The following is an 11,030-nucleotide window of genomic DNA, read 5'->3' on the forward strand; positions in this document are numbered from 1 at the left end:
CCGAGGGGCTAAGCAGGGCCCCAGTAAAAAGGACCTGGGACAAGGTCCCAGACAAGGCCCTGGACAAGAGGCTGAACAAATGGGGCAAGCTGCATCTTGGGCAACATGAGGAGGAGCGTGGCCAGCAGGCTGAGAGAAGGCATTGTCCCCTCCATGCAGCAGCAGGGAACCCCCAGCTGAGTGCTGTGCCCAGATTGGCCCCCCAGTTCAGGGAGAGGTGGAGGAGCTGGAGAAGGACCAGCAGATGCTGCTGGCAGGGCTGGGGACTGGACCTATAAGAGGGGTGGGTTGGGATCTACTGGCATCGCGCAGCTACCTGGATGGCAGATGCAAAGGCAATGGAGCCAATCTCTCTCAGTAGGTCATGAGGTGTAAGAAAGGACAACGGACATCAGTTGCGGCTTCAGGCTGGACAGTAGGAATTATTATTATGTTTTTTTCTGGGGAGGTGGTGCAGCTGTGGGACTTGCCACCAGGGAGGTGGGACAAGTCCATCCTTCAAGGCATAGCTGGGTAAAGCCATGGGTGACCTTACCCTGTGCTGGTGGTGTTTCTGCTCCAAGCAGAAGTGGGGGTTAGAGACCCCCAGGGGTGCCTTCCTACCAGCATCACCAGGATCCTGTGAGCCCAGTGAGGGGCAACCTCCCTACATGCAAATTCTTTCCCTTCCCCATGCCAGGAGCCCACCCCACAGACCCAGGACACGTTGACAGCCAAGGTCCTGTGCACTGGACCACAGCCCCATCCCAGGCACGCCAGGACCCACGCTGGCCTGCATCCCACTGATGCTGAAGCCCATCACTTCTGTCGTGCTGCTGGGAGGCCTGGCCGCTTCTCCTGGCAGGTGATCAGCTGATCCCGCCAGCGAGCTGGTGCTGCAAAGTCAGGCACAGAGATTGCCAGCGTGCTGGTGAGGGGAGAGCAGGGCCAGCAGGGACGGGGGGCTCAGGGAGCCGGGGGCAGCTCTGCCCTGAAAGCCGAGCCACCTGCGCACTGCTACCTGCTGAATAATAGAGGAGCTGACAGCCAGCCGGAGAGAAATGTGATCCTGGTTAGCCAGCCGGAGAAGACATCTGAGCTCTCGGCAGCTGCGATAGCAACTGCAGGGAAGGAGCCTTCCTCCCTGCTGCTCTGTGTGGCGCAGCGTGGCTGGGGTGGCTGGAGGTCTCTGCCCATCCCAGTGTGCCTGGGCAGCTGGTGCCCACTCCGGGGGCACGGGCTTGGAGATCAGAGGATGATGTGAGCTACAGCAGGCACCCAGCAAGGCAGAGCTCAAGGGCAGAGCTGGCTTTCCCAGGAGGTGAGGCAGAAGGAGCCTGCCTGCAGCCAGTGCCCGTGCCCTGGGTCCAGCAGCTCAGCCCCATGTCCAGAGGAGGGGACATGGTTTATATCCCGGATGACTCCGACTTCAGCTCCTTCAGAGATCAGTGTGAGAGCCTGGAGGGCTGGCACTGTCGGTATAACAAGGCTGGTGTGACCGTGTGGAGTCAGGGCCAGGAGGAAAGCTGCACCGTGCAGAAAATCAAGGTAAGCAGATGCCTGCAGCTGCGGGACTGCCAGCCCTTCCCTGCCCCAGCTGTGTGCTCAGCTGCTCCCAAGGGTCCCTGGGAGCACCCTGGTCCAGCTTGCCTGGGGGTGTTACTGCCCCAAATGCTGGGGCTGGTGGGGTTAGTCCCCCAGAGGTACTTCCCCAGCTGGCAAGCTGCTCTGCAGGCTCTCACTGCCTGCCCTGTGGCTTTAGCCTCTCGACCTGCCAGGATGCCTGCTGCAGTGTCCTGCCATGCATGCACACATGCGGGCTCATGTTGCAGCTACCCTTAATCCAGACACAGGCGGGAAGGCCCTGGGATTGATTACATTATGGAGATGGCCTTGCCAGGGGCCCCCGGGCATGGGACAGGCTGGCGGGATGCCTCCCTGGTGCCTCTCCCCCAGCCACACCACCCTGGGGCACATCACCTCACATCCTGCACTGGATGAGCATCCCACAGAGCCCTCGTGTGCTGTTTTGGAAGGTTTGTTGCTTGCCAGGGGCCAGATCTGGGGTGCTGCAGAGGGAGTAGTGAGGTTCAACCACCCCTCAGGTTGTTACATCTTGTTGCTCATCCATATGGCACCAGCGACACTGCCAGGTCACCCTGAGTACATCAAGAGTGGTTACAGGATGCTGGTGGCAAGGGGCATGGGAGCCCTATCACAGGGTAAGCCCTGTGTAGGAGTATCCTATGGGTCAAGGGTTGGCTCCATGGCTGGAGTCACGGGCAGGGCTCGGCTTTGGCTTTTCTGGCCACTGAGGATCAGGACTGCTGGGCAGGGATGGGATCCACCTAAGCAAGTAGGGCCAAAGCATCTTACCTATCGGACAGCCAACCCAATAAAGAGAGCTTTCAACTAGGAGTGTCAGGGAAGGTTTACTACCACCTGAAGGGCAGGGAAGGCATGGGGAGGTGGTGAGGAGGCACCTGGTGTACAGTATGATGGAGGAGGCTCTTGCACCGCTCTCCTGAACACAGAGTAACTGGCAGCCCATCTTGGGTGCCTGCTCACCAGCACATGCAGCTGGGGAGACACAAGGAAGAGCTGGGCACACACTGATTGCAATGCTGCCATAGATGGAGGCCCTTCAGGGTCAAGGTGAAGAGGAGGAGCGGCGCTTTCTGCAGAGGTGTAGCTGCAATACGTGCCGCCTTGCCACCATGAGCCAGGGAAGAGCTTCTGGGCTGGGATAAGGGAGCACTTAAGTCAGTTGGACATGTGGAGGTCCACAGGACCAGACAGGATGCATGCAGGGGTGCTGAGGGGTCTGGGCAACATCTCTTTGAAAACTCCTGATGACTGCAGGAGGTCTTTGATAACTGGGAAGAGGCAAATGTCACATCTGTCTTCCAGAAGGGCAAGAAGGATGCTCCAGGGCACTATGGGCTGCTGTGTTACCTCCATCCCTGGGAAGGTGATGGAAAACATCCTCCTGGAAGCCATGTCCTGAAGGACAAGGGCAGTAGTAACAGCAGCAGGGACCTACCAAGGGCAAATCATGCTTGACCAGCCTGATTGCTTCCTGCAATGAGAAGTCTGGCTGTGTGGGTATGGGGAGAACAGTAAAAACCCTGTACCTTGACTTTAGTAAAGCCTTTGACAGGGTTTCCCATAGTCTCCTCATCACCACATTGGTGAGATCTGGCCTGGAGAAGTGGATGATGAGGTGGATGGAAAACAGCTCACTACTAGGCTCATGGCATGGTGGTCACAGTGCAGAGACCAGGTGGTGGCCAGTTGCTGTGTCCCACCCTGTTACTGGGATGATGGAATCGAGCATCCTCTCAGTGAGTGTGCAGACAGCACTGAAGTGTGGAGAGCATTTGAAGTGCTGGAGACAAGGCTACTGCCCAGTGTGACCTGGACAGGCTGGAGGGATGGGCTGGCAGGAACCTCGTGAAGTCCAGCTGAGTTCAAACAAGCACAGCCCGGCAGAGGGGATGCAGTTATATCCCCCTTTGCCACCACCGAGCCCCATAGAAAGGGGATCCCAGGCAGGGTCAGGGGCGTCTGAGGACCATTGCCCAGCCTGCTTCATTGCAGATAATACCTCCTTGATGTGGTTTTTCCTGCTCTGGAGAGGGCCTGGGCATGGTGCAGGGGTTAGCACTGTCCAGGGACCCTTCCTGAAACGTGGGATGGAGGATGCCACCCAGTCTGTGAGGGAGAGCTGAGCTGCACAGGCTGGGGCTTGGGAGTCAGAAGAGCCCCAGTCTTTCCATTAATGCAGGCATAACCTGGAGACTCCCAGAGCAGCTGGACCTTTGGATTTTTTTCCACCTGAATTCACTGTGGATGGTCTGGTTTTGGGTTCTGTGCTTTCCCCATCCCAGTTGACCGCCTGCTGCACCTGGTGCTGCTGTTGCACAGCTTCTGTTCATCTGTGGCTGGAGAGGGGTGGTGGACAGGCTTTAGTGGGGGATTTTGTGGGTACAAGGCTGCAATGGTCCCACCATGATAACTTGAGCTTCCAGGAGCCCAGGAGGATCCTGAGCTCCACCTCTGGCTGGAGGCATCCTTCACCCTGCAGCAGCAGCACCTCCACACCCAGCTGGGAGGGGGTGGCTGGGGAGGGGGAGCAGGATAAAGGGGCTGGGTGCTCCCACACTCTCCCCCACGGCGCCCCAGGGAGTGCAGCACATCTCCAAGCCTGCCCTGGGCACGAGTCCAGCACCCAGGCCATCAGGGAAAGCTTGCCTGAGATTGATGGGACCTGCCACGTTCAGAGGGCCATCTCCAATTACACAGCGCCGAACACCTCATCAAAGATGCAAGGCCTCTAACAAGGAGCAGATGACATCTCTTTCCTCCCGGCATTGAGATGAGTGGGGCGGCCAGCACCATCAATAATGCACTCGCTGGCGTGGTCGGGCAGCTCCACAGCTCTGGTTACAGCCGGGGCCCCACCAACCTCCCTGACTGGACCCTGTGCCCGAGAGCATCGTGCCAGGGCAGGAGCATCCCTTTTCTTGGCCTGCAGCAGCATGGGGGTGAGAGGACAGGGCTGGGCTCAGGGTACCAAGGCAACAGAGCCTGGACCACCAGGCAGCTCCGTTTGAGGGTAGAGGGTCCTTCTACCCCCACCGGCTTCCCGCCTTTGCACTGTGCTGCATGCCAGCAGCGGGGCCAGTGGCTCTGCCTGGGCTGTCCTGAAGCAGGGACATGCCCTGCACCACATGTGCAGAGCATCCTTCACAGCACACACACATGTGGCTTTATAGCAGCATGGGGGCACGCCACCACACACGGGAACAGCCTAAAGTCCTTGTCCCCAGATGGGCACAGCTCTGTGCTCTGGGAGTGGGTGCTGCTCCCCTGCCCAACTGCCCGTCTCCCCACAGACTCGCATCTCCTGCAAAGACGTCCCTGCCGAGACGCTCTACGACGTGCTGCATGACACCCGCTACCGCAAGAAATGGGACTCGAACATGATCGAGACCTATGACATCGGGCGCCTGACCGTTAACGCTGACGTGGGATACTACTCCTGTGAGCAGCCCACAGCCCCTGGGGACCCCCAGGGCCCCCCTCCCTGACCTCACAGCCCCATGCGTGGGTGTGGATCCATGGGGGCAATGGGTTGGGGTGTAACAGGGTTTGTCTGCAGGGAAATGCCCGAGCCCCCTGAAGAACCGGGATTTCGTCACCCTGCGCTCCTGGCTGCCCCTGGGCAATGACTACATGATCATCAACTACAGTGTCAAGCACCCGGTGAGCCCCCGGCCGGCCCCAGCCCTGACAGGGGTGCTGCCCACATGGCCCGGCAGGCACAGGCAGGGCTGGGCAGCAGCTTGGGCATGCTCTGAGGTGCACGGCATCTCTCTGCAGAAATACCCACCCCGGAAGGATTTTGTGAGGGCTGTGTCCCTGCAGACAGGTTACCTGATCAAGGCGAATGGTGCCGGTGGCTGCATCCTCTATTATCTCACCCAGGTGGACCCTCGCGGTGAGTGCCAGCAGGAGGGGAGGGTGCAGTGTGCCTCCTCTGGGATGGGTACCATTGTACCCCTGGAGCTCGCCCACCGTGGCTTTCCATCACCCGGAGGTCCAAAGGGCACTGGGAAGTGGGGACAACCCAGGGAAGAAAGGGGTCCTCTCCCAGGGCACAGCATGGGGCAGGTGCCATCAGCCCTGGGGGGGATCAGTCTGGCACCAGGCACTGCAGGCTCATGGTGCTTCCTCTGGGGCTGGCCCAGATTGGCTGAGTGATGGGGCTCTGGGCTCTTGCAGGGTCACTGCCAAAGTGGGTTGTGAATCGCGTCTCCCAGTTTGTGGCACCAAAGGTAAGCAGGTTGCGTGGCCAGCGGTGGGATGCACAGGCATCAGGGATGAGCTGCCCCAAAGTAGCCCCCTACGTAGGGGCAGGATGGGTGCTGGGGTGACCCAGGGCTCACAGGACGGGTACTGGGTGACCCAGGGCTCGCACTGGGCATGTTGCTGGGGCCGTGTGGTCTGAGCCAGACACCCATCCCCTCCCAGCACCCCCAAAAAGCAAACAATGGGGGAACTGTGCCCAGACACCAGGGTGGCTCCAACCCCACTGGGGACTTGGGGCACCGTGGCGGGCTGGACCCACTCTGCTCACAGGCAATGAAGAAGATCTACAAGGCTGGGCTGAAGTACCCAGAGTGGAAACGCAAGCACGACCCTGGATACAAGCCCTGGGTGTACCCGGAGCAGAACACGCTGCCCAGTGTCAGCCTGGCCGAGCTTTCGGTGCAGCATGCCGACTCACTGGAGAACATCGATGAGACGGGGCTGCCCGAGGACCACCTGAGCACCAGTGACCATGAGGCCTGAGCCTTCGCTGCAGCCCTTTCACAGGGGGAACCCCTCGTGACCGGGGCTTGGCAGCCAAGGGCCATGGGTGGGAATTTGGCCCCCTGCACCCCAATAGTCACGTCTGCTCTCCAACTCCTTCACCATAGACCCCCCTACCTGGGCAGCAGGGTACTGTCCCATGGGAACCTGCAGCATGGGTGCTGGAAAGAGGGAGGATGGGCACCCTTGTCGCCCCTGTGCCCATGGAGATGTGTCCATGCAGGAGGTAGAGCTGTCAGTGGGATTGGGTGCCCCAAGGAGAGGCTGCGCAGGGCAAGAGAGGGGCAACCCTTCATGGGGTGGGTAGGAGCTTTTGTGGCACCAGGATATCCCTTTGCCACTGTAAGACCTTCTAGGGGTGTCCCTCAAAGGTCCAGAAGTGGGGGGGGGGGGGGGGGGGGTCTTCGGGGGTCCTGCCCAGGCTTTGCAGCAGCACAGGGCTTGGACTGACACTCTCTGGCCCGAGATCCAGCTCTGCCAGCCCTGCAATCAGGCTGGACCCACTCCAGCCCACCAAGCCCCCCCAGGCTTTGTGTGACCCTCCTCCATCTTAGGGAGCCCTCCCAGGGCCTCTCCTGGGCATCAGGCTCACCTCTGCAGGCTGGCTGGCTCTAGACCAGCTGGCTCTGGGGACCCCTTCCCCAGGTGGTGTTTGGGGGGGGCTTGTCCTGGCAGTGGGGTCTTGGGCAGCCTCTGTCCCACTCTCTCAGTGTTTGCTGCTGCTGTGGTTTCTGGCACAACAATAAAGGGGTTGGTGTGTGTGCGAGAGAGCTTCAGGCTGGCACGGGACAGCGAGGAAGCTGGCACCAAGCGCACCCCGAGGCTGTCCAGGCGCTAGGTCCTGGGTTGGATGGGAGGGCCAGTCCAGCCGTGCAGTCCCGGCACCCAGGGGTGACCCTCATCAGGGAGCAAGGTAGCTGGCATTGGGGCAGGAAAGGTGGATGCTGGGCTCCGCACACCCACACGTATACGGGTGGGCATGCATGGGCATGGGGCAGCTTCCATGGGACAACGGGAAATTAGTCTAGACGGACGCCGCCGGGGGAATATACTGACAAATGCTGGATTTTCCATCCACCCACTTGCCCCCATGCTCCAAGGCTGCCTGCGGCTGCTGGGCTCCTGCCTCAGCTGAATTTAAGCCTGATTTGTGCAAGGCCAATAGTAAACAGGGCCATCACTGCTGATGGTGCTGGAGTGCTCAGCTCCAGACCTGTCCCACCAAAGACTAGGGAACATGGCCAGGACGTGGCAGCCGCTCTCACAGCCAGAGCTCTGCCTAGGCAGTGGTGGGGGTCAACAGCCTGGCAGTACCCAGGGCTTGCAGCCTGCCCAGAGCCACTGCCACTGTGGCTTTTGGGGCCCCTCTGACCGTCCCAGCCTCACACTCCCTGGTCACCCCAACCCCCTGTGGTCCCACCCTGAGCTGTGAGCGCTGCTGCCCTGTGCTTGCTTCCCCCCACACACCTTGTGCTTCTCCTCCCCAGTTCATCCAGCTGCCTACCCCAGCATCCCGGGAACAGATGCTCACTGTCCCCCTTTAGCCACCCTGTTAGGTCACGTATGTCCCCTGTGCTGCTCCAGGGGGACATCAGACACACGTGTCTCACTGCAGAGAGTGCTGGGGAGGGGAGAGGAGGTCCTGGCTGTTGGGACAGCTGGCTCCCACGCTTTGCAGCTGGGCTGGCCGCGCAAGCAGAGCAGGGGCGAGAAGCTGCCTCTGCAGGGAAAATGTGGAAAATCCAAGGGCAGTAGATGTGCAGGCTCCCCCCTCGCAATGCACAGGGCTCACGGTGAGGGGGGCAGTCCCCCTCTGCCCCGTGCTGCTCCCACCATGTCAATGGACGGAGGGCACCCATGGCAGGGAGGATTTTACCTGTGAAAAGAGACATCCCAGCCCCAGATTGTCCCAATAACACTGGAATAATTGTGGTAGAGCTGGGCAGGGAACTGTGGCCAGAGCAAAGGGGAGAAACACCCTTGGGTGCTGCCCTGATGGGGCAGAGCCCACTGGCACCCCGAGCCCACAGTGTGCTGAGGTGAAGACCACCCCGCACGGCCTCGGTGCTGCAGGAAGCAGCCTTGTCTCTTCTCATTCCCCGGATGTTTCTCTGCAGCAGTCAGGCTGCAGCTCTGCTGAGGGGTTATTTTTAGCCAGCCTTAAGTAGGTGTAAGGAGCTGCTGCCTGAGCACCGAGACGCCAGCAGAGATTCCCCGGTCCCCAGCCAGCCCCAGGGAATGCTGTCCTGGGGTTGGTGACATGTCAGCCCAGGACACCCCCCAAAATGGCCAGGACGGCGTTGGCATTGAGTGCATGGGGACGACAACAGCTGTTGGGGTGGCAGGGACACTGGTCCACATCCAGCACTAGGCTGTAGCGGAGCTCCTGGCCCCCAGCATCACCCTGACCAGGGAGCAGGATGAAACCTGTGGGCCTGGGGAGGGGGGCTACCCCAGACCCTGTGGGTTGCCAGGAACCGCAGCGTGGTGATTTCTTACTGAATGATGTGCCGCTGCTGGGTTTCCTGTGGCACAAAGAAGGGGGCTGTGCGCCAGCATCCCCAAGCACCTGAGCAAGGCAGAGGCAGGGTGTGGGGGCACCGGGCCCCCAAGTGCCCTCACCAGGATGCTGGGGGACTGGGTGGCCCACAGCCCAGCGGAGCAAGGGACAGACACGTGGGGGCTGCAGCCCCACATGAGAGCCCAGCTGGACAGCTTTTCCTGCCTGGCCCCGAGCAGAGACAAGTCACCCTGTGGTGCAGAGATTGGAAAGGAAACGGGAAGCTGCTGCTGGACAAGAGATTAGCCTGGAGGCTGTGATGTCAGCCGGCGGCCCAATGGATGGGGGGGCAGGGGGAGCGTGGCGTGAGCCCCCCGTCCTGCCCACACACAACTCAGCAGCCTGCTCCAGTGCCCCCAGTGTCAAATGTGCTCCGGCTGGGGGAGGGTATGATTCCATCCCCGGGGTCCCATGCTTGCATCTCCTGAGCTCACGGTTAGGTCTTGGGCAGCTCTCACCCCCACTGTGGGACCCTGAGCCCAGCAGGGAGCCCCCCCAGCAGCCCGTCTTATCTCATGGACTAGCCTTCAGCAGGGCTCTTGCCTGCAGAGGTCTAGCAGGTTTCCAAGCCCAACAGCCTCCAGCTTCCCCCTCCCCACTCCTCCACAAAGCCCTCCCAGGGGCTCTGCTTTCTGCCATGCCCCAGCAAACCCTCCAGGCTCAGTCACAACTGCACATTTCCAGCTGTCCAATGTGACATTTGCCTTCTGGCTACTAGTCCTGAGTGTCCCTCACCCCGTCCTGCTTCCAAGAGATGCTCCCACCATCACCACACACATTCCCCAGCACAATCCAGTGTGGGTAGGGCTGAAGGTAGAGCAAAGGGTGCCCCAGGGTGCAGAAAAGGCTGATGGCTAGGGATGGATGGATGGGTGAATGGATGAAGAAGGAAGGGAGCGGGAAGTGAGGAAGGGAGGGGGGAAGGAAGAATGGGTGCATGGAGGGAGGGAAGGAAAAAATTAATGGAGGGATGGAGGGAGGAATGGATGGGTAGATGGATGGATGAATAGGTGGATGGGCAGCTGGGCACCTGGACCTTGAAAGACAGTGTCAGCATGGGTGCTGCCTGGAAAGGGGAAGGACTGCACAGGCCAATGTGCTGGAATGATCCAACCTTCACTTTGATCTTCGCTTCCTCCAGCCATTGCCAGCATCTGCATGAAGCCCAATCCCCCAACCCGAGGCATGTTTTCTGATTCTGCCCATCTGCCTCCTCCAGGGACCAGGCAAGACGTTCCTGCTGTACAAAACCATAGATACAGCAGGGCTCTCTGCCTTGGCCCAAGGAGGCTAGCATCTAAATATAGATTGCATTAGCAGGTTGGCAGACACCAAATTGATCAAGCAGAGGCTTTGAAACCTGCGCTATAGAAATAACCTGACCACAGCACACACGTCACGGCTGCCCCAGCACTCTGCTGTGCCCTGCTCCCCTCCAACACAGCCCCATGCCAGCTGTTTGGCTCCAGGGTGGTCCCATGGCTAGGGGATGCCCTGGCTTGAGCTGTCCTCCTGGCTGGGTTCTTTGAAGGGGCAGTCCCCATTGGGAACTGGGTGCTGGGGCTCAGCAGAGGTGCTTGAGCAGGGGTTCCCCCCGGCAGGGGAACCAAGCCCCAATCCTGGCACTTAGGTGACTGTGGAGGGAGAAAGGAGGAGGGCAGAAGGTTTTCTGCACCAAACTGGCCTGTCAGCAACCACCAGGATGTGGGTTGTGGTGGCTGGGCCCTGCTCTTGGTCACGCTGGGCCACCAGATGGGACTGAGACTTGCAGCTCTGGGCATGTTCCGTCCACCCTCAGACAGTGTTTCCCTCCCCAGCAGCGCATCTCTGCCCTCCCAGCATGCAGAGAGGAGCACTGCTCCCAGCAACAGGTTATGAGGGTTCTATAGAGATGCTGCAGGGTGCCAAACAGCCGCGAGCCAGGATCTGGCCCCATGCAGGAGCGTGCTCCACTGGTGCTAAGGCCTCCAGCATGGCAGGATGGAAACGATGGCACTACCGGCACCCTTTGCTCTGCCCCTCCAGCCTCACACCGCAGACCTCAGCAACCTTCCCGTGAGTGGCAGTGCTTATATTTAGCCAAACAGCTTCCTCTAAGAGGCAGAGATGGGAG

At 60.2% G+C, this 11,030-nt stretch overlaps 1 protein-coding gene across 1 annotated transcript; it reads left to right on the forward strand.

Annotated features, from left to right (window-relative positions):
- The first annotated feature begins 1,021 nt into the window (after positions 1-1,021).
- Positions 1,022-6,336, forward strand: LOC142044271 (START domain-containing protein 10-like). The gene is made up of 6 exons (XM_075056522.1): positions 1,022-1,527; positions 4,878-5,025; positions 5,144-5,247; positions 5,365-5,482; positions 5,767-5,819; positions 6,124-6,336. The coding sequence occupies exons 1-6, from the start codon at positions 1,363-1,365 to the stop codon at positions 6,334-6,336; spliced, it is 801 nt and encodes a 266-aa protein (XP_074912623.1). The 5' UTR covers positions 1,022-1,362.
- The last annotated feature ends 4,694 nt before the right edge of the window (positions 6,337-11,030 follow it).

This window comes from Buteo buteo, chromosome 24 (genome assembly GCF_964188355.1).
Source record: "Buteo buteo chromosome 24, bButBut1.hap1.1, whole genome shotgun sequence".
In the NCBI taxonomy this organism is placed as follows: Eukaryota; Metazoa; Chordata; class Aves; order Accipitriformes; family Accipitridae; genus Buteo; species Buteo buteo.

Excerpts from the sequence above, each read along its gene's own strand:
- LOC142044271 (XM_075056522.1), top strand. The coding sequence starts at position 1,363 with ATGTCCAGAGGAGGGGACATGGTTTATATCCCGGATGACTCCGACTTC. Across the intron at positions 1,528-4,877 it reads GCACCGTGCAGAAAATCAAG|ACTCGCATCTCCTGCAAAGA; the intron begins GTAAGCAGATGC and ends GTCTCCCCACAG. Across the intron at positions 5,248-5,364 it reads ACTACAGTGTCAAGCACCCG|AAATACCCACCCCGGAAGGA; the intron begins GTGAGCCCCCGG and ends ATCTCTCTGCAG.